General features: G+C 37.3%; 1 protein-coding gene across 1 annotated transcript in view; it reads left to right on the top strand.

Moving 5' to 3' along the window:
- cfap221 (cilia and flagella associated protein 221) overlaps positions 1–23,319 on the top strand; it is a 77,731-nt gene extending 54,412 nt beyond the window's left edge. Inside the window, exons 21-26 of the mRNA XM_057830389.1 lie at positions 1,509–1,594; positions 1,674–1,746; positions 1,822–1,919; positions 6,430–6,522; positions 6,635–6,709; positions 22,607–23,319. Of these exons, the coding sequence (XP_057686372.1) occupies positions 1,509–1,594; positions 1,674–1,746; positions 1,822–1,919; positions 6,430–6,522; positions 6,635–6,695 (411 nt within the window). The 3' untranslated portion in view covers positions 6,696–6,709; positions 22,607–23,319. The remainder of the gene's footprint in view (positions 1–1,508; positions 1,595–1,673; positions 1,747–1,821; positions 1,920–6,429; positions 6,523–6,634; positions 6,710–22,606) is intronic.
- Positions 23,320–23,776: the final 457 nt, after the last annotated feature.

Raw genomic sequence — 23,776 nt, 5'->3', positions numbered from 1 at the left:
CTCTATGGGATTCAGGTCTGGACTCATTGCTGGCCATTTTAGAAGTCTCCAGTGCTTTCTCTCAAGCCATTTTCTAGTGTGTTTAGGGTCATTGTCCTGCTGGAAGACCCATGACCTCTGCGGAAGACCCAGCTTTCCCACATTATGCTGCAAAATTTGTTGGTATTCTTTTCATAATGCCATGCTCGCGGTCATGCAGTCCAGTGCCAGAGGCAACAAAGCAACCCCAAAACATCAGGGAACCTCCGTCACGTTTGATTGTGGGGACTGTGTTCTTTTCTTTGAAAGCCTTTTTTTTTTCTTTTCTCTGAACTCTATGTTGATGCCTATACCCAAAAAGCTCTACTTTTGTATCATCTGACCAGAGAACATTCTTCCAAAATGTTTTTGGCTTTCTCAGGTAAGTTTTGGCAAACTCCAGCCTGGCATTTTAATGTTTTTGGGTCAGAAGTAGGGTCTTCCTGGGTATTCTACTCTCATTTTTTCCAAAGGGTTTTTGGAGTTTTTCCTTGCCGACATGGAGTGTCTAAGGATGAGGGATGCCCAGGACTTGGAGTTTATTTAATTCATCTACTGTTTCTGACTGTGTACCATATTGCCTCTGCAAAGCCCTTTGAGACAATATATATAGGGCTATACAAATGAAATTGAATTGAATTGAATATCCTAACATAGAGTCCCTTTTCATTCAGACGCTGACGGATAGTACGGGTTGACACGGTTGTACCCTTGGACTGCACCTTGAACTTGTCTGGATGTTAGTCGAGGTTCTTTATCCACAATCGGCACAATCTTTCGTTGAACTCTCTCGTCAATTTTCTTTTCCGTTCACATCTAGGGAGGTTAGTCACAGTTCCGTGGGCTTCACACTTATTGATGACACTGCGCACGGTAGACACAGAAACATTCAGGACTTTGGAGATGGACTTGTAGCCTTGAGATTGCCCATGCTTCCTCACAATTTAGCTTCTCAAGTCCTCAGACAGTTCTTTGAGCATGGAGAAAAGAAAGAAAACCAATGTGGTACACACAAGGACACAGGACAGAGGTTGAGTCAACTTTAATCCATTTCAACTGGCTGCAAGTGTGATTTCGTTATTGCCAGTACCTGTTATGTGCCACAGGTAAGTAACCGGTGCTGTTAATTACACCAGTTAGAGAAGCGCATGATTTTTCAAAGGGTGCCAATACTTTTGTCCGGCCCATTTTTGGAGTTTTGTGTAAAATGATAATGATTGAATTTTTCTTCCATTCTATTTTTGTGTTTTTGCAAGCAAAATAAATGAAGATATTACTACCAAAGCATTTGTCTGGGAGAAATTGAGCATTACATGACAGAATTGCAAGGGTGCCAATACTTTGGCCAGCAGTGTATTTCGACTATATATCAGCTGATATCGGCCGATCTTGAAAAAAGTCTACATTTCGGCCCGATAAATCGTCTGGCCTATATATTGGTCAGCCTTTTATTACACAGTATTTTTTCATACTGTTCTTATGCGCCGTAGAACCCTTGTCCTGGCCTTCAGGCGTACAAGCCAACTCCTAAATATCTGGAAAGCGATGTGGACTTTCACCTTTGCCCGTTGCCTCGGTAAGTCTTTCCTCCTCAGTGCCTATGCAGGATCAGTCTTCCTTGATATTATGATGTAATCTTTGCAATGTACGTGAAGTTATTCAACCGCTGAGAGCCACTTAAGTGGGATGGAGTCACAAAACTTACAAATGCAGACTCTGGATCCAAAGGTAATTCAATTGCATACGCTTTTTATGTCTTAGAGCTTGTCAACTGATCTGCTAAGCTTCTTTTCTTTGCATTAGGGAGCTATCACAGGGTTGAAGACATGGGACAATTTTGACTTGGTCACTGCAACATGTGTGTCCAGACAGGCTGCTTTGAGCAGCAACATCCTGCACGGGTGGGTTGAGATTTTTAACGCCACTGATGATAATGGACGTCCAGTCGAAATGAGTTTATCTCTCGTAGTTTTGCAACAGTTAACTCGAGTAATTCGATTAGAAAAAAAGCTTTGAATCAAATTTTGCTACTTGGAGGATTCGTTTAGAGCAGTGCTTCTCAACTATTTTCTGTTACCCCCAAGAAAGACGGAAATATTTCGTGCCCCCCAAACTCTCTGCCGCCACTGTAAATAGTATCATTTGTCTATAAAATTACTATTATAAATATGCATCTGCCTAACATTGTGTCCTTTTTTCTAATAAAGACAAAAAGTAACATAGATCAACTTATAATAAAGTATAACTTTGTTAACATTGTTTTGTTTGTAACAGAGAAGACTTGACGCGCATCAATTTGCCTGAATTTCAAAAAAAGTCACATCCAAACTAAAAATACACTCAAGGTACATTTTTGATCATTTGATACAGAAAAATAAAATGTAATAAAATCAGTAAATAATAACAAATTAAAATTGATTAGAAACATTCACTCATGAGGACAATATGCCCAAAAATTTGACCGAAAAAACAAAACTGAATAAAAGAAAAAAGAGTGTCCTTGGACAGAAGGACAGTTTTTATTTTTGCTGCTCACAATATTTACCTCCTTTGCAATGGTGTGGAGTTATTTTGCAATGAGCATGCTAACAATGCTCACTGGTTTACTGATATAACACTGACAAAGCAGGACGATTGTTGACAATATTGGGCACGTTTTCACTGAAAAACAATCAAGCGGCTTATAAATGAGATTGGGGTCTAATGTCTTTAAGAGGCCTCTTAATTGATTTGGCTTCTGGCTGTCCGCTATAATTATTTTTAGACACAGTAAACAGTGGTCTTTCCTCATCACCCACTGTATTAAAAGTCAAAGCTAAAAGGCAAACGGCACGAAAAAAGCGCATTCTCGGCGGCCGAGGTAGAACCGCAGGTGAGGGCGGTCGTCGTGACGATCCCAAGCCGAAAATGGCACTTCTCGGGCGGCGACGTGAGAACCGGACAAGACACTGGGTCGCTGCGTGAATGAGTCCGGTCGGAAAACGGCTTTCGAAAACGGCGGTGGCACACTGCACTTCATATCTGTTTTCTGTGTGTGCTGAGAGCTCTTCCTGAGTTCAAAAATACTGCGCGCACTCTGAAAATGAGAGCGTCACTGCCACCCACTGAGTGGATGTGCAAGTACACTTTATTCCAGTACGGCAAAAAAAAAAAAAAAAAAAAAGCATCTTCCCCGAGATCATATGCGCCACCCCTGGCATCGCTCTGCGCCACTATTTGAGAAGTACTGGTTTAGAGTGACATTGTAATTGTTTGTTTTTAAAGTGTTGCATTTAGTTTTATTGATTTGGGTGGATACACTGCCCTCTAGTGGCGACAGTGAATATGCCATAATTCGTCTAACATGGCTGAATCCAGCTGCTCCCTGTTTAGACCAACATAAGCTGTGTTTTTGTTCTAGCTAATATGGTTATTCTAGGGCTGTCAAAATTACCACGTTAACGGGCGGTAATTAATTTTTTAAATTAATCACGTTAAAATATTTGACGCAATTAACGCACACGCCCCACTCAGACAGATATAAATGACAGTACAGTGAAATGCCCACTTTTTAATTGTGTTTTATGGAGTTTTGCCGCCCTCTGCTGGCGCGTGGGTGCGACTGATTTTATAGGCTTCAGCACCCATGAGCACTGCGTAAGTAATTATTGACATCAACAATGGCGGGCTACTAGTTAAATTTTTGATTGAAAATTTTACAAATTTTATTAAAACGAAAACATTAAGAGGGGTTTTAATATCAAATTTCTATAACTTGTACTAACATTTACCTTTTAAGAACTACAAGTCTTTCTTTCCATGGATCGCTTTAACAGAATGTTAACAATGTTAATGCTATCTTGTTGATTTATTGTTATAATAAATAAATTCAGTCCTTATGAACCGTATGTTGAATGTATATATCCATCTTGTCTTATCTTTCCATTCCAACAATAATTTACAGAAAAATATGGCATATTTTATAGATGGTTTGAATTGCGATTAATTACGATTAATTAATTTTTAAGCTGTAATTAACTCGATTAAATTTTTTAATGGTTTGACAGCCCTAGTTTATTCATTCGTTATTTAGTTTAAAAGTATGTATTTTTTGGTGGGAGTACATGTTTGAATGATTTGTTAAGGGCTTTGTATGAAAACGTTAGACTTTTACAGCATTTAAGCTAGCGGACCTTTGCTACAGTGCTGGCCAAAGTATTGGCACCCTTGCAATTCTGTCGGATAATGCTCAATTTCTTCCAGAAACTGATTGCAATTGCAAATGCTTTGGCAGTAATTTCTTCATTTAATTTTGCTTGCACTAAAAAAACACAAAAGAGGAAGACCAAAGAACTGTCTGAGGACTTGAGAAGCAAAATTGTGAGGAAGCATGGGCAATCTCAAGGCTACAAGTCCATCTCCAAAGACCTGAATGTTCCTTTGTCTACTGTGTGCAGTAAAATTAATAAGTGCAATAAATATTGAGCATGGAGAAATGAAAGAGGACCAAAGAACTGTCTGAGGACTTGAGAAGCCAAATTGTGAGGAAGCATGGGCAATCTCAAGTCCATCTCCAAAGACCTGAATGTTCCTGTGTCTACCGTGTGCAGTAAAATTAATAAGTGTAAAGCCCACGGCACTGTACCTATCCTCCCTAGATGTGGACGGAAAAGAAAAATTGACGGAGATTTCAATAAAGATTGTGCGGATGGTGGTTAAAGAACCTCGACTAACATCCAAACAAGTTAAGCTGTCCTGCAGTCCGAGGGTACAACAGTGTCAACCCGTACTATCCGTCGGCCTCTGAATGAAAGGGGACTCTATGGTATGATACCCAGGAAGACCCCACTTCTGACCGAGACATACAAAAGCCAGGCTGGAGTTTGCCAAAACTTACCTGAGAAAGCCAAAAACATTTTGGAAGAATGTTCTCTGGTCAGATGAGACAAAAGTAGAGCTTTTTGGGTGAAGGCATCAACATAGAGTTCACAGGAAAAAAACAAGGCCTTCAAAGAAAAGAACACAGTCCCCACAGTCAAACATGGCGGAGGTTCCCTGATGGTTTGGGGTTGCTTTGCTGCCTCTGGCGCTGGACTGCTTGACCGTGCGCATGGCATTATGAAGTCTGAAGACTACCAACAAATTATGCAGCATAATGTAGGCCCCAGTGTGAGAAAGATGGGTCTCCCGCAGAGGTCATGGGTCTTCCAGCAGGACAGTGACCCAAAACACACTTCAAAAAGCACTAGAAAATGGCTTGAAGGATGCACTGGAGACCTCTAAAGTGGCCAGACCTGAATCCCATAGAGCACCAGTGGAGAGATCTGAAAATGGCACCCTTCAAATCTCAAGAGACCTGGAGCAGTTGGCCAAAGAAGAATGGTCTAAAATTCCAGCAGAGCATTGTAAGAATCTCGTTGATGGATACCGGAAGCAGTTGAAGGCAGTTATTGCTACCAAGTACAAGTGATACCTCAGCTCACGAACGCTTAAGCTCACGAACTTTTCGCCTCAAGAACATTAAATTCGCGAGCATATAGTCTCTGCTGACGAACTAGTTTTCGGCGGACGAACTAAACCACGCGGTCGAACAGCGCCCGCACGCTCACGGCGTCCCAGTTCGTCCCCTCCCTTTCGTTGAGTGCGGACGTGGTTTGTGTTTGATAGACATTTTGGACCAAATTGAGTGTACTTTTGCTATTATGGGACCGAAAAAGACCCCACCACAGGCTAGTGTTAAGCCTAAGAAGACATTAAAGAAAATAAGGCATATTTTTGTGTAGTTTTAAGGCTTATTTAGTAGAAATTTATGTTTTATGGGGACCTGGGAACGGATTATTCTCATTTTAATGATTTCTTATGGGAAATAAATGAACTTTTCGCCTTACACACACTTTCTGGGAACCAATTATGTTTGTGAGCTGAGGTATCACTGTATTAGGCTGAGCGTTTCAATACTTTTGTCTGGCCCATTTTTGGAGTTTTTTTTTTTTTTTAAATGATATTGATTTAGTTTTTTTTCCATGTTCTTTTGTGATTTTTCATTGCAAGCAAAATCAATGAAGATATTAATACCAAAACATTTGTGATTGCAGTCCTTTCCTGGGAGGAGTTGAGTATTATCTGACAGAATTGCAGGGTGCCAATACTTCTGGCCAGCACTTTATATCCTTCGCAGTTTTTCCTCAGTAAAAAATAGTTCCCTGAATTGAAATAAATTCCACTGCTTAGTGGAAGTGCATATGAAGAAGCCGAAACACTTTCATTCAAACTCGCCATCCTTCAAAGCTGCTTTCAGCCGGCTGTATTTCTATCTTTGCTGTTCAAACGCAGCTGTCGGAAGTCCTTTCATCTCGCCGATCTCTGCTCCGTCACGTATGGTCCGACTCGTTCCTCCATCAATCACTGCGTGTTTTTGTGTTTGCTATCCAGTTCTGCTGACTACAACAAAGAGATCCTTCCTGTCACATCACCCGCTGCTTTCACCCAGCCTCCTCCTTATCTCTTAGGATGTACAGACAAAAGGTGTCTTATTTTACCTCCCAATCCTTTTTTAACTCTTTTTATCTTTGCATAGAAGGAATGCTGCATGCCGCAGGCCGTGTACTGACCATTGTGTATATTTGTCTGCGTGCAGGTGCGACGTGACGCTAACCCCAGAGATGATCAAGAAAGAATTTATGTCTGGTTTCCAGTGACAAGCGAGCCACAGGTGGAGCAGCTAACATCATTTAGCTTATTTACACAAGGGGAATTCTTTCTGTACTACAAAAATGATAAGGTATCGCCATTCATTTTTGTGACTTACATTCTGGAATGGTTCATTGCAGAAGCGTATTGCTGCCACACCAAAAAACAACTATATATGGCGGAAAACATTGACGGCTGAAAAAACAGTTTCTGCTCTTGCACCCCTCTTTAAAATAAACTGCTGTATTTTAAGCCATAAGAACTGTCGTGTTTGATAGAACAATAAGTCTATATGCGGCCATAGCAGATTCATGGTGCATTAAGCCCCCGGACTATTTTTAATTTGTCCGTTTTACCCTGGAAACCCCTGTTTACAGACATCGCGCAACTGCCTTAGTTTCAACCCAGCCTTAAAACAAAGGTAATTAATTATATTTATTATTCAAAATGTCTGTCATTCTTAGCTTAGAATCATTAATTGATGTCTCATATTTCGTTTAGAAAAAAAAAAAACCTTTTAAAAAATTATTCACTCGCATATTTTAAAAATTTAAACAAATTACGTCACAATGAAAAAATGGTGTCCGTACAAAAGTCACGGATATCTACCTCATAACTATAGCTTAATTGTAGGGTTGTTCTGATCATGTTTTTTTTGCTCCCGATCGTTTTGGTTTGAGTATCTGCCGATCCCGATATTTCCCAATCCGATTGCTTTTTTTTTTGCTCCTGATTCAATTCCAATCATTCCTGATAATTTTTCCCGATCATATACATTTTGGCAATGCATTAAGAAAAAAATGAATAAAACTGGGACGAATGTATACATTCAACATACAGTACATAAGTACTGTATTTGTTTATTATGACAATAAATCCTCAAGATGGCATTTACATTATTAACATTCTTTCAGTGAGGGGGATCCACGGATAGAAAGACTTGTAATTCTTAAAGGATAAATGTGACTTTGTATATTGTGACTAAATATTGCCATCTAGTGTATTTGTTGAGCTTTCAGTAAATGAAACTGTAGCCATGCCCAAATGCATGATGGGAAATGCAGCCATGACTTTGCGTAGTGCTACCAATTGATATATCTTCTCTGCGTTGGGAAATAACAGGGTGTTAAGAAAAAGATCATTTGCTACCTTGCTTCCCCACATTGCTTCCCATGAATCGTAGGGAGAGGGATTGTAAGGCTTTAGCCAATTAAAAAAAGGCTCCAAAGGCTGCCAAAATTCACTCTACTCATTTTATGCTGCCTTTTAGCTCTTTACATAGGTAAAACGGCGTCATTCCAGATTGAACGTGACAATGCGTGTGTGGGTCGTGCAGCGCATGCATTAATTGCGTTAAATATTTTAACGTGATACATTTAAAAAAAAAATTAATTACCGCCGTTATCGGGATAAATTTGATAACCCTACCTTAAGCCTAAACTAAAGACTCTGGATGAGTGTAACATATTATGTCTGTAACGTTAAATACAATTAGAAAATGATTCAATTAAAAAACTATATATATTAAAAAAAGGCATATTTTTTTTTGCCGATTCCAATACTTTGAAAATGACATGATAGGACATCTCTACTTAATTGAATTTTTTTGTTACTGTCGCATTTTCTCCGATATGTTAGAGGATAAATAATCGATCCAAACACATAAAAATTGGGGGGAAAAAAATGTTTAAAAGGGTAAATATATGAAAAAGAAAATCTCGACCACTCCTTGATGTCTGCGATTGGAACTTCAAGTCAACTGAGTGTTTTCCGCCACTCAGGTGACTTAAAGTTCTGCTCTAAAACCACAAATTTGGCCAAACTCAAAATCGTCCTATACGCATGCGATACATCATTGGAAAGCTTAAAATATCAATTTTCTGGGGGAAGAAAAATTTTGAACAGGAAGACTTTTAAAAAAAAAAAAAAAAAAAGATTTTTAAACAGCAAAACCCTATCTGGAGGTGACTTTAACAAGACAGTATCGCGTACTTACCTTGTTTCGATCCAAAACCCGATGTAGCATGTATCACTGAGTGTTAAAACACTGCTGTGAATGGCCACAGCTAGATTTTGGGGGGATTTTATGGGTGAAACATTGTAATATAACAAGGGTCGCAATGCAGAAAATCGCAGCCATCGAGTGGTCGAGATTTTCTTTTTCATATATTTACCCTTTTAAACATTTTTTTTTCAATTTTTATGTGTTTGGATCGATTATTTATCCTCTAACATATCGGAGAAAATGCAACAGTAACAAACAAACAAAAAAAAAGACATAGTTATGAGGTAGATATGCGTGACTTATTTACAGACACCATTTTTTTCATTGTGACGTAATTTGTTTAAAAGTTTAAAATATGTGAGTCAATAATTGTCTTTTTTTTTTTTTTTTTTTTTTTTTTTTTAACGAAATATTAGACATCAATTGATGATTCTAAGCTAAAAATGACCGACATTTTGAATAATCCATATATATACTTACCTTCTTTTTATGGCTGGGTTGAAACAAAAGCGGTTGCACGACATCTGTAAACAGGTTTCCAGGGTAAAACGGACAAATTAAAAATAGTTCGGGGGCTTCATGCGCCATGAATCTGCTATGGCAGCATATTGACATATTGTTCTATCAAACACAACAGTTCTTATGGCTTAAGATACAGCAGTTTATTTTATAGAGGGATGCAAGAGCAGAAACTGCTTTTTCAGTCTTGTCTGTGTTTTCTGCCATGTATATGTATCCACTACCGTTCAAAGCTTTGGGGTCACATAGAAATTTCCTCCTTTTTGAAAGAAAAGCACCATTTTTTTCAATGGAAAAAACATTAAACTAATCAGAAAAACACTCTATACACATAATAATGTGTCCGGTTTTAATGCAATATCTGCGTAGTTTTGTAAAGAGGCCCCATCACTCCAGTGTTCTAATGGCACATTGTGCTTGTTGGTTGCCTTAGAAGGATAATAGATGATTAGAAAACCTTGTGCAATTATGTTGGCACAGCTCAAAACAGTTGAGGTGGTTAGAGAAGCTATAAAACTGATCTTCCTTTGAGCTAGTTGGGTATCTGGACCATCACCTTTGTGGGTTTGATTAAACTCTCAAAATGGCCAGAAAAAGAGAACTTTCACGTCAAACTTGACAATTTGTTCTCAGAAATGAAGGCTATTCCATCAGAGAAATTGAAGATTTCCTATTACGCCTGTGTACCACTCCCTTCAGAGAGCAGCACAAACAAGATCTAACCAGAGTAGAAGAAGGCTGCACAACTGAGCAAGAAGACAAGTACATAAAGGTCCATACGCCGCTCTCTACATCAAATTGGTGTGCATGGCTGTCACCCCAGGAGGAAGCCTTTTCTGAAGACAGTACACAAGAAAGCCCTCAAACAGTTTGCGGAAGACATGTTAACAAAGCACATGGATTACTGGAACCATGTCCTATGGTCTGATGAGACATAGATTAATTTGTTTGGTTCCAATGGTCTCGAGCATGTGTGGCGGCGACCAGGTGAGGAGTACAAAGATAAGTGTGTCATGCCTACAGTCAAGCATGGTGGTGGGAATGTCATGGTCTGGGACTGCATGAGTGCTGCAGGTGTTGGAGAGTTCCATTCCATTGAGGGAAACATGAACTCCAACATGTACTGTGAAATACTGCAGCAGAGTATGATCCCCTCCCTCCAGAAACTGGGTCGCAGGGCCGTGTTTCAGGATGCCAATGACCCCCAAACACACCTCCAAGTGGACCACTCCTTTACTGAAGCGACTGAGGGTAAAGGTGATGGACTGGCCAAGCATGTCTCGAGACTTGAACCCAATAGAACTCTATTATATAAGCTGCACACAAACTACTTTTCATTGTGTCAAAGTGTCATTTTGTCAGTGTTGTCCCATGAAAAGATATATTTAAATATCTGCAGATATGCAAGGGGCTTATTCACATTTGTGATACACTGTACATATTAGGGCTGCAACGATTAACTGATTAACTCGAGTAATTCGATTAGGAAAAAAGATTCCGATAAATTTTGCTGCTTCGAGTATTCGTTTAATTAAAGTGACGTTGTAATGGTTTGTTTTGAAAGTCTTTGCATTTAGTTTTATTGATTTTGGGTGGATACAGAGCCCTCTATACGACATAGCTCATTTTCAAATGGCTGAATCCAGCTGCTCCCTGTTAAGACCAACATATATTAAGCAGTAAAGTTTTTGTTTGAGCTAAAAAATTTTTTTAAAAGTAGTCGTAATTTAGTTTATTGGTATATTTAGCTGTTTTTTGTGGGAATTTGTGTTTGAACGATTTGTTAAGAGCATTGTGAAAAAAAAGTTAGCATTTTATAGCATTTAAGCTAGAGAGCTTTTGCTATGTAAATTAGCCAATTTTGATTTTGTTGTACTTAGATCCTCATTTATTATTTATTTTTATTCCGTTTGAAGCTCAGCTCAGTTATTTTGTTTTTTTTTATCTTACTTATCCGATTACTCGATTATGCAAACTAACTAGTTCATCGATTAATCAACTACTAATATAATCAATAGCTGCAGCCCTAGTCAGTAAGATGTCATAAAATATTATTTTTGAAGGAAATGGTCATCCATTTTGTCTTCATTGTTAGTTATAACATGCCTAAAACAACTTCAAGTTCGATTGTGAAGGTAATCGGAAAAAAGTGACTTTCATCTGATTAATCGAATATTCGTTTAATTAATTGTCCGATTAATCGATCATAAAAATAATCGTTAGTTGCAGTGGCAACACACTACTAATACTCTCTGACCATTAATATGAATCATTAAAACATACTGTATATTAGTGCTACAACAATTAATCGATTAACTCGAGTATTCGATTACAAAAAAAAAATCAAATTAATTTTTGTTGCTTCGAGTATTCGTTTAATTAAAGTGGCGTTGTAATGATTTATTTTGAAAGTGTTTGCATTTCGCTTTATTGATTAGGGTGGATACACTACACTCTGGTCTGCTTCATTTCACGTGGCTCAATCCACCTGCTCCCTGTTCAGACCAACGTAAGCTAAGTTTTTGTTGGAGCTTTTGATTTTTAATGCATTCGTAATTTAGTTTATAGGCATATTTAGACGTTTTTTGTGGGAATATGTGTCTGAACCATTTGTTAGGAGCATTGTAAAAAAACGTTAGCATTGTATAGCATTTAAGGTAGCGGAATTTTGCAATTTTAGCATCTCTTCACTGGCTCCCGGTACATTACCGAATACATTTTAAGATATTATTATTTGTTTTTAAATGTTTGAATAATTTTGCGCCGCCATATTTGTCAGAACTGCTTCAGCCTTACAGTCCAACCAGAACCCTCAGATCAGCTGACCACCTGCTTCTAGTAGTCCCAAGATCAAGGCTGAAGCTTAGGGGTGACCGTGCATTTGCGGTGATGGCGCCCAGGTTGTGGAACCAATTACCACTTACTATTAGACAGGCCCCCTCACTTACGGATTTTAAATCACGTCTTAAAACATTTTATTTTTCTTCAGCTTTTAATGTGCAATGACAGTTTATGACCTCGTCTTTTATTTATTTTATTTTATGTGTTTGTTTTATCTTTCAAAGTTGACTTATTTTGCTGTGTTTTGCTATGTAAAGCACTTTGGTCTCCTTGGCGGATTTTTAAATGTGCTATACAAATAAAGTTGATTGATTGATTGATTGATTTAATTTAGCCAATTTTTCTTTTGTTGTACATAGATCCTTATTTATTTTTTTATACCGTTTGTGGCTCAGCTCAGGTATTTTAATTTTTCATGTTCCTTATCCAATTACTCGATTATTCGAACTAACTTAGTTCATCGATTAATCGACTACTAAAATAATCGATAGCTGCAGCCCTAGTACATATTATTTAATTCATTTTTAATGTAAAAAAGCTCCACCTGTACTTTGCTGATTTTCGCCGAAAACGAGGGATCACTGTACAACCTTTGCGTGCTTTCATTTCCTAAAATTTTTCATGTTTAAATTAAATGTGAATCGGATATAAAATGTGCTCCCTACGCAAAACTGGACCTAGTAACACTAACGAGTCACATGACATTTTGGAGGGGTGTACTGACTTTTGTTGCCAGGGGTTTCGATATCAATGGCTTTATTTTAAGTTATTTTCAGGGGAAAATAAATTATTATTTAAGCTGCACACAGACTACTTTTCATTGTGTCAAAGTGTCATTTTGTCAGTGCTGTCCCATGAAAAGATACTTGATGCGAGGGGTGTACTCACTTTTGTGATACACTGTTTTAGTGCTGCAACAATTAATCGATTAACTCGAGTATTCGATCAGATAAAAATTATTCAAATTAAATTTTGCTGATTCGAGTATTCGTTTTTATTTAAAGTGGCATTGTAATGGTTTGTTTTGAAAGTGCATTTAGTTTTGTTGATTTGAGTGGATACACTGCCCTCTGGTCTGCCTCATTTCACATGGCTGAATCCAGCTGCTCCCTGTTAAAACCAACATAAGTTTTTGTTTGAGCTAATGTTTTTTTTTTTTTTATTGCATTGGAATTTAGATAAACGGTATATTTAGCTGTTTGTTGTGGGAGTATGTGTTTGAACTATTAAGAGCATTGTAAAAAAAATTGGCATTTCATAGCATTTAAGCTAGCGGACCTTTGCAATGTAAGTTAGCCAATTGTTCTTTTGTTGTGCATATATCATTTATTAATTTTTTTTATACACCATTTGAAGCTCAGGTCAGGTATTTTAATTTTTTATGATCCTTATCCGATTACTCGATTATTCGAACTGAGTAGTTCATCGATTAATCGACTACTAAAATAATCGATAGCTGCAGCCCTACACTGTATAAATTAGTCGATTTTTTTTTTTTTCTTTTATCCCAGACAATAGTAGGTGATTTCATTGCCTGACATGTTTTAGCGAACACTTCCGCCTTTGTCAGAGGGTCACTGGTGTTGGTGTGACGCATTTTTATCAGCTGATGAAGGCGGAAATGTTCGCCGAAACATTGGATAAATTAAACATTGATTGTGATACTTATATTTATAAATTAAAAATCTTCCTGTTGTTGCTGAATCACGCTACATAATCATAAGCGTATTTAAATTGTTATTGCATGCGGTTGACTTTCCTATATATATAAAAGTTGTAAAGCAATAAAACTGCAACAAAAATGAGTGAAACCAATCAAAAAATATATTTTTATAACGGGTCAAAACTATTTTTCAAACAGATCATGTGACTAGCAACTTCGACAGTCATTTTCTTTGCATATAAATTAAAAAAACAAATTATTTTTAAAAAGATTTTTCTCCTTGATTTGAAAATAGATTTTTTTTTTTTGATTGAAGCAACTTTTGGGGGATTAAATGATTTAGACACAAATGTCCTACCCGTAATATGGCCCAAACACAACTAGGTTTGCTTCAATCAAAAAAACTTTTTCGATGAAAAATTAAGTGTTCAAATGCAAATTTTTCAATCTCAAATATTTTTTCGCATTCAAAAACTTTTACCATCATTACATTTTTTTTTTTTTTTTGATTGAAGTGATTTTTCTGTTTGAAAATGTTTATTTTTTTGAAGCAAGTTATTTTTTGATTGAATAATGACAAAAATGTCCTCGCCAAAATGTGGCCCAAACACAAATCAACATTACTTCAATCAAAAAAAAAAAAAAACAACTTCAATCAAAAATAAATAAATAAATAATCAAAGAAAAATAGCTTTCGCATGCATTTTTTTGAGTTTCAAATTTATTTTTGTGTTCAAACACTTTTTTTTTTTTTTTTTTTGGCTTGAGAATATATATTTCGATTGAAGCAACTTTTTTTGATTGAATAATAAAGACACAAATCTACCTCCATACGGCTCCGCCCAGGGGATACAATTTTTGACTTGGGTAACTACATTGGCACGACACCTGCGGGCGTACCATATTCAATAAAGGCGTGCAAAATTTCCGATTCTTGGATTATTCGCGATTCGGCCGTGGAAGATTCGAGAACGATTCACAAGCATCCAAATTCCGATTATTGAATTATACCAGGTAAAGCGGAAATAAAACTCAGTCAGCGCGGTCTTCGGGACGCAATGAGGAACGGACCGAGAGTAAATATCATGTGCAGATAATGCCGCTAGGTAAAAAAAAAAAAAAACAATAATACGTTACTGCGGCCATCAGCCCCTGCAAACAGCGTCCAGTTGCTAGTTGCTACAAACATACAGCAACATACGGCTATGGTAGATATCACATATATCTAGACTAGATGTGAAATAACAGACTTTCCCGCGCTAGTAAACAGGCGCCATCTTAAAGCAGCAGACTTCTCTAGAAAGCTCTGTTGTAGAGAAGCTAATTACTTTTTATCTAAAATACCCCTAAATTGGCAAAATCTTGACTTGAATCTATCTTTAAATGATGAAACAGTTTTAAAACTTTCACATGTCGAAAGTAGATGAGGGAAATTATGGAATAACGGGCGCAATTTTAACAACTTTAACGGTTGATTCACAACATTAAATTAATTGAATGTAGTTTAAAGCTGCTGATACAGAATGGGGACTTAAGCATTTTATTTACTGTTTTTAACCGGTAACTTGATACTAAAATAGTACTTTGGTTTATTTAGCCTGAGAGGATTTTTGAACAATTTTGGAACAAATATACAAAACATAAAATTTTTTTTTTAAAAAGGGGGGAGGGGGGCATCAATAATCGATTTATAATCGAATCGGAGGTGTCCAAAGATTCCCACCTCTAGTATTCAATGGATGACGATCATGGCAGAAAGTATTGCCTAAGCAGCCTGAATTCCCCTCAATAATGATGGGAAACAAAAAACACTCATTGTCAACTTCTTATTATAAATATTCTTCTTGTAAGTTAATTTTATTGCTGACACTGCGTTTCGGGGTCATCAACATGTTGTGCCCCCCCCCCTCCCCCAAAAGTCAAACTCCACCTATGTACATAATACCGTATTTGCTTCTGAGGTACTTTTGTGTGTTTTTTTGGCAGGAATAAAACATGTTTTTGTAAATGTGTAGCAATATAATATGACATTTAACTCTTTCATTGCCATTGACTATGATAGACACCCAATCGCGTGGCTCCTTTCATCCTCCTGCTGTGAATTGAACGGAGTTTATCACTAGTAGACGTAAAAATCCTTTTGAATTGAACAAACGTTCTGTCAGTCCTCCCACTTCAAATGGATTGAACGTCTGTAGCTGTCATTGGCAGCCAATTAGTTCAAATATGACACCAATTTTCTCCGTTATATTTTCTCTTTGTTCCCCATTCATTCAAAATCCTTTTTTTTTTAATGCTGTTTTTTCAAGAATAGCTGAGTGGTCCATGAAGTACCTGCTCTCACCCCTAGAGGGACCTCTAACGCAATTAGAAAGGACATGAATTATTTTGGCATGTGTTTAGCTTTAGATCCACATGCTAATGCCTAATGAAACAATTCCTTTTACTTATATAACAGTGGCACTCATAAAGTAAAACCCAGTTGATAAACCTATTAAACTATTAACAGCAGTCACATATTCACATGTAAGCACCTGACATGCTCCGAGGTTAGCAAGAATAGTTGCATATTTTATGACAACGACAGCAGTGACATTTACTCTCGCCATGCAATTGTGCCATGAAAGTATAAGCGAAAAAAAAAAAAAAAGAGACAATAGTCAGTCCGTATAATTAATTCACAGTTTTCAGCATCTAGTAATAATAGTCAATATTTTATGACTCCCTTTTCTGTCAGCCACAGCAGTGGAATATGCACTTTATCTTGTAAATGTGCTTAGATCACAGCATGTGTTGCGCCAACCTGCCTGCTATTCTTTTCCTCACCCTGAAAACACAAGAGCTTCACTTACCCCAAATAATAAGGTAGTCTCAGTTTCAGGCTCATGAACACGACCGTCCATCCATTTTTTATTTTACCGATTCTCTACAGTACTGCAGGGAAGCACTTGCACGACAGATTAGCCACGCAATCACAAGGGGAACATACGTCTGTCCTCTTAAAAAATAAAAAAGGCCAGATTAAAATTCCCTGCATTCATTAACAATTAGAGTAGGACATTATTAAAAGGCTTGCCATATCTCATAGATCTTTCTGGTGAAGTTTAGTTCAATGGAGAGCTACATTGGTATGAAAACGTATGTGAACCTTTTGGAATTTCTCACATTTCTGCGTAAAATCACCATTACATGTGATCTTTGTCAAAATCACACAGATGAAAAAACAGTGTCTGCCTTAACTAAAACCACCCAAACATTTCTAGGTTTTCATATATTAATGAGGATAGTACGCAAACAATGACAGAAAGGGGAAAAATAAAGTGAACTAGGGCTGCAGCTATCCATTATTTTAGTAATCGATTTATCGATGAACTAGTTAGTTCGAATAATCGAGTAAACAGATAAGGAAAATGAAAATTAAAATACCTGATTTGAGCCTGAAACGGTATAAAAAAATAATAAATGAGGATCTATGTCAAACAAAAGAACAATTGGCTAACTTACATAGCAAAATTCCGCTAGCTTAAATGCTATAAAACGCTAACGTTTAAATTTTTATTTATTTATTTATTTTTTTTAAATATATTTTTTTACAACGGTCTTAACTAAAGATGTCCCGATCATGTCATTTTCAAAGTATCGGAATCGGCAAAAAAATATCGGACATGCCTTTTTTTTAATATATATATATATATATATATATATATATTTTTTTTTTAACTAAATCGTGTTCTAATTGTATTAAACGTTACAAACAGAATATGTTACACTCATCCAGAGTCTTTAGTTTAGGCGTAATGTAGGGTTATCAAATTATCCCGAGAGCGGCGGTAATTAATTTTTAAAAAAATGTATCACGTTAAAATATTTACCGCAATTAATGCATAAGCTGCACGACCCACTCTCGCATTGTTGCGCTCAATCTGTAATGGCGCCGTTTTACCCATACAAAGAGATAAAGCCTTACAATCCCTCTCCTTAAGATTAGAAATATCATGGGACGCAATGTGGGGACCTCAGGTAGCAATTGATCTTTGTCTTAATACCTTAAGGTTGTCCCCAACGCAGAAAAGATATATCAATTGGTAGTACTACAGTGCCTTGCAAAAGTATTCGGCCCCCTTGAACCTTGCAACCTTTCGCCACATTTCAGGCTTCAAACATAAAGATATAAAATTCTAATTTTTGTGTGTCTCCCAGGTGGCTTGTGGCAAACTTTAAAAGAGACTTTTTATGGATATCTTTGAGAAATGGCTTCTTCTTGCCACTCTTCCATAAAGGCCAGATTTGTGCAGTGTACGACTGATTGTTGTCCTATGGACAGACTCTCCCACCTCAGCTGTAGATCTCTGCAGTTCATCCAGAGTGATCATGGGCCTCTTGGCTGCATCTCTGATCAGTTTTCTCCTTGTTTGAGAAGAAAGTTTGGAAGGACGGCCGGGTCTTGGTAGATTTGCAGTGGTCTGATGCTCCTTCCATTTCAATATGATGGCTTGCACAGTGCTCCTTGAGATGTTTTAAGCTTGGGAAATCTTTTTGTATCCAAATCCGGCTTTAAACTTCTCCACAACAGTATCTCGGACCTGCCTGGTGTGTTCCTTGGTTTGTCATAATGCTCTCTGCACTTTAAACAGAACCCCGAGACTATCACAGAGCAGGTGCATTTATACGGAGACTTGATTACACACAGGTGGATTCTATTTCTCATCATCGGTCATTTAGGACAACATTGGATCATTCAGAGATCCTCACTGAACGTCTGGAGTGAGTTTGCTGCACTGAAAGTAAAGGGGCCGAATAATATTGCACGCCCCACTTTTCAGTTTTTTATTTGTTAAAAACGTTTAAATCATCCAATAAATGTTGTTCCACTTCACGATTGTGTCCCACTTGTTGTTGATTCTTGACAAAAAAATTAAATTTCATATCTTTATGTTTGAAGCCCGAAATGTGGCGAAAGGTTGCAAGATTCAAGGGGGCCGAATACTTTTGTAAGGCACTGTACGCACAGTCATGGGTGCACTTCCCATCATGCATTTGGGCAGAAGTTAAATGCCTGAATTATCATTTACTGAAAGCTCATAAAAATCCACTAGATGGCAATATTTAGTCACAATATACAAAGTCACATCTGTCCTTTAAGAATTACAAGTCTTTCTATCTGTGGATCCCTCTAACAGAAAAAATGATAATAATGTAAATGCCATCTTGAGGATTTATTGTCACACTAAACAAATACAGTACTTATGTACTGTATGTTGAATGTATATATTCGTCCGAGTTTTGTTCATTTTTTTTCTTAATGCATTGCCAAAATGTATATGATCGGGAAAAATTATCGGGAATGATTGGAATTGAGTCGGGAGCAAAAAAAAGCAATCGGATCGGGAAATATCGGGATCGGCAGATACTCAAACTAAAACGATCGGGATCGGATCGGGAGCAAAAAAACATGATCGGAACAACCCTAGTCCTAACAAATGGTTCAGACACATATTCCCACAAAAAACAGCTAAATATACCTATAAAATAAACTACGAATGCATCAAAAAAAGATAAGCTCAAACAAAAACTTATGTTGGTCTTAACAGGGAACAGATGGATTCAACCATCTGAAATGAGGCAGATTAGAGGGCAGTGTATCCACCCAAATCAATAAAACTCAATGTAAACACTTTCAAAATAAACTATTACAACGCCACTTTCATTAAACGAATACTCGAAGCAGCAAAATTTAATTCGAATCTTTTTCTAATCGAATACTCGAGTTAATCGATTAATTGTTGCAGCACTAAAGTGAACCATCACATTTAATATTTTTGTTATCACGTCACAAGCGTCCCTTTCATTTATGCACGACAGAATGTTGTGTTCTATGGCTGTATGAACACAGAACTTACCAAAAAAATTGTAATAAAAGTAGTCCCCAGGTTACGACGTACTCGAATTGTGCGATTTCGACTTTATGACGCCCAAGTCTGATCCACCATTTTGTCTCCTAACTCCAAAAATGAGCTAGACAAAAGTATTGGCACTCATTGAAAAATCATGTGATGCTTCTTTAAGAGAGTAAGGGTTGGCACTGTTGTGCCCTTGGACTGCAGGACAGCTTGAACTTGTTTGGATGTTAGTCGAGGTTCCATATCCACCATCTGCACAATCTTTGGTTGAAATCGCTCGTCAATTTTTCTTTTCCGTCCGCGTCTAGGGAGGTTAGCCACAGTGCCGTGGGCTTTACACTTATTGCGCACGGTAGACAAAGGAACATTCAGGTCTTTGCAGATGGACTTGGAACCTTGAGATTGCCCATGCTTCCTTAGAATTTTGCTTCTCAAGTTCTCAGACAGTTCTTTGGTCTTCTTTCTTTTCTCGATGCTCAATATGGTACACAGAAGGACACAGGGTGAGTCAACTTTAATGCATTTTAACTGGCTGCAAGTGTGATTTAGTTATTGCCACCACTTGTTTTGTGCCACAGGTAAGTAACAAGTGCTCTTAATTAAACAAATTAGTGAAGCATCACATGATTTTTCAATTTTGTCCGGCCCATTTTTGGAGTTTTGTGTAAAATGATAATGATTAAAAAAAATGTTTTTTAATTCTCTTTTGTGTTTTTTCATTGCAAGCAAATTAGATGAAGATATTACTACCAAAGCATTTGTAATTTGCACCATTTTCTGGGAGAAATTGAGCATTATCTGACAGAATTGCAGGGGTGCCAATACTTTTGGCCAGCAGTGTATTAGCCGAAAGAACTTACAGCCTTATGTGGCCCAAACCAGAGCGCAGCTGTCCTTTATCCATGTCAGACGAGTCTGCTCCTGAGCCATAAGTCCAGCCAGACCCAAGAATACAATACTTTTGGACTTTTTGCATAGTTATTTTGTAGGGGTACTAAAAGGGTACTGACGCGGAAATTCGGGTTACGTCCCAGCGAAGGAACAGAACCCGTTCGTAACCCGGGGAGTACCAGTAATAATAAATAAATAAATAAATACCGTTTTGGCCCGAATATAAGGCGGTGTTTTTTGCATTGAAATAAGACTGAAAAAATGGGGCTCGTCTTATATTCGCTGTCTAGACATTATACCCACTCACGACGCTAGATGGCGCCAGATATCATTGAAGCGATGCGCAGTCATGACAGATCTCGGCTACTCAAGTTTTACCAGTTTGCATTATTTTATTGCAATGTTTTTCCTTATTCAGATTTCTTTCAAGACTAAAGTTACAGTTAGACTTTACTTTGATGGTTAACGCAGTTATTGCAATTTTGTTGTTTTATCACAATCGATTGGTTTATTTACATTTCAAAAACCAGAGGCCATTCATTTACGAATGTGATTGCACTTTAGTTTACATATTTAAATGTTCAAATATTAAGATTTGAATGAGGCAAAATAACATGCTTTTTCTCTCAAATATATTGTTATAATCATGTTTCGGATGTACTGTAAGTGTGCTCTGTATACAAATTAATTTGGTGTTCAAAAAGTCTTTTTTTTAAAACTTGAGTCTTGAAAAGGGGGGGGTCGTCTTATAATCAGGGCCGTCTTATATTCGGTATAAAAGAAATATAAAGTAGAATAACAAAAATAAACAAAAATAATCATCATAAAAATCACTTCATTTTATTAATATGACATATGATGTATGTTTTTGGATATTTTGATATTTAGGGGTATTTAGGGGTACTTATAAAGAAAACATTAGACATTAGAAGTAGTTACTTATTATGCGTATTGTTTTCACCAAATACGTTTTACTTTAATTTTTTTTTTGGGGATGACTACTTTTACTTGAGTAATAATTAGGGTTGTTCCGATCATGTGTTTTTGCTCCTGATCCGATCCTAATCGTTTTAGTTTGAGTATCTCCCGATCCCGATATTTCTCGATCCAATTGCTTTTTTTTCCGCTCCCGATTCAATTCCAATCATTCCTGATAATTTTTCCCGATCATATACATTTTGGCAATGCATTAAGAAAAAAATGAATAAAACCCGGACAAATATATACATTCAACATACAGTACATAAGTACTGTATTTGTTTATTATGACAATAAATCCTCAAGATGGCATGTACATTATTAACATTATTTATGTGAGAAGGATCCACAGATAGAAAGACTTGTAATTCTTAAAGGATATATGTGACTTTGTATATCGTGACTAAATATTGCCATCTAGTGTATTTGTTGAGCTTTCAGTAAATGATACTGTAGCCATTTAACTGTTCTGCCCAAATGCATGATGGGAAGTGAAACCATGACTGTGCGTAGTGGCACCAATTGATATATCTTCTCTCCATTGGGAAATAACATAGGGTGTTAAGAAAAAGATCAGTTACTACCTTTCTTCCCCACATTGCTTCCCACGATAATTCTAATTGAAGAGAGAGGGATTTTAAGGCTTTAACCAATTAAAAAAAAGGCTCCAAAGACTGTCAAAATTCACTCTACTCATTTTACGCTGCCTTTCAGCTTTATATATAGGTAAAACGGCGCCATTACAGATTGAACGCGGCAATGCGTGAGTGGGTCGTGCATCGCATGCGTTAATTGTGTTAAATATTTTAACGTGATAAATTAAAAAAAAAAATTAATTACCGCCGTTAACGGGATACATTTGATAACCCTAAAAACGATTTAATTAAAAAATATGTATATATTAAAAAAAGGCATGTCCAATATTTTTTTGCCCATTCTAATACTTTGAAAATGACGTGATCGGACCCCGATCGATCGGGATGCTGATCGATTGGGACATCTCTACTTTTTACTTGAATTTTTTTTTTGTTTTTTTTTTGGGATGACTACTTTTACTTGAGTAATATTACTTTGAAGTACTCTGGCTACTCTACCCATTTCTGTTCTTTCTCTACCTAACAGAAAGAGAAACTGGTTTGCTCAGCGGAAGGTCGACGTGCGCTTGGTACAGAAGATTTGTCTTCCACTCTGATGACCCCTCTCCGGTGGAGCAAGCTTATATAAGCTACGTCACAAAGGAGTACCAAGTACATGTAAAAAATATCAAGTCCACAGCCTACTTTTGCGTTCAGTTTGGAATTGTTATTGTCCACAACAGACAACCGACGCATGATGGCTTTGTGGACATCAGGCAGAGATGGAAATGAATTGATCTTTCCTAGATCGGAAAGCGAGTAGAGACCCCATCCTAATTGGTGGCTTGGCTGTGATAGGCCCAATCAAAGTATCAGCGGAAAGAGCACATCCAGATACTGATGAACAATGACCTTTACGCTTTGCTTCAATCAAAGCCTAAATTGTAAGCCAGCACGTTCTTGCATTTGCGTTGACCTTCCGCGAATGTACTTGGCAGGGTTCACTCACACGGCAACCTCGAATGGAGCTCGACAGACGTAACCCAACTACTTTGGCCAGGAAAGAAATCTAATTTTACCCCTTGTTCTTCAGAGACCGCTGCCTGTAGGTCAATTTTGCACCATCACGGAGTCCAACCCCCGAAAGAGTGAACGGGACTAGAATGCTTATTGTTCTGCGCCCCAAGTCAGAGATAAGACGGCATTCATCAAGCCATCTGCCTTTTTGATCTCACTTGTGCATCTTTAATAAAATCCCATCCTGGGGAGGACTTGCATCTATTTTGAGTTGTTTTGCTTTGAATATCCCGCCCTCATTTGCTTTTTTAAGGTGGAGATTAAAAAAGATATTCGGGCTAAGGCCCGGTTCATGACGCCTAGCAGGCATGCATTGGACTTTCCCACTATTACTACTAGGGGTGTGACAAAATATCGAAATGGTGATATATCGTGATACTTTGTATCCCAAAAGGTTATCAATGCCGATCGATTGGGTCCAATCACGTCATTTTCAAAGTATCGGAATCGGCAAAAAAAAATATCGGACATGCCTTTTTTTAATATATATATATATTTTTAAATTAAATCGTTTTCTAATTGTATATAACGTTACAGACATAACATGTTACACTCATCCAGAGTCTTTAGGCTTAAGGTAGGGTTATCAAATTTATCCCGTTAACGGCGGTAATTAATTAAAAAAAAAAAATTATCACGT

The sequence above is a fragment of the Corythoichthys intestinalis genome, chromosome 2, assembly GCF_030265065.1.
Source record: "Corythoichthys intestinalis isolate RoL2023-P3 chromosome 2, ASM3026506v1, whole genome shotgun sequence".
NCBI classification, from domain to species: domain Eukaryota; kingdom Metazoa; phylum Chordata; class Actinopteri; order Syngnathiformes; family Syngnathidae; genus Corythoichthys; species Corythoichthys intestinalis.
This window is presented reverse-complemented; position numbering and strand designations above follow the sequence as displayed.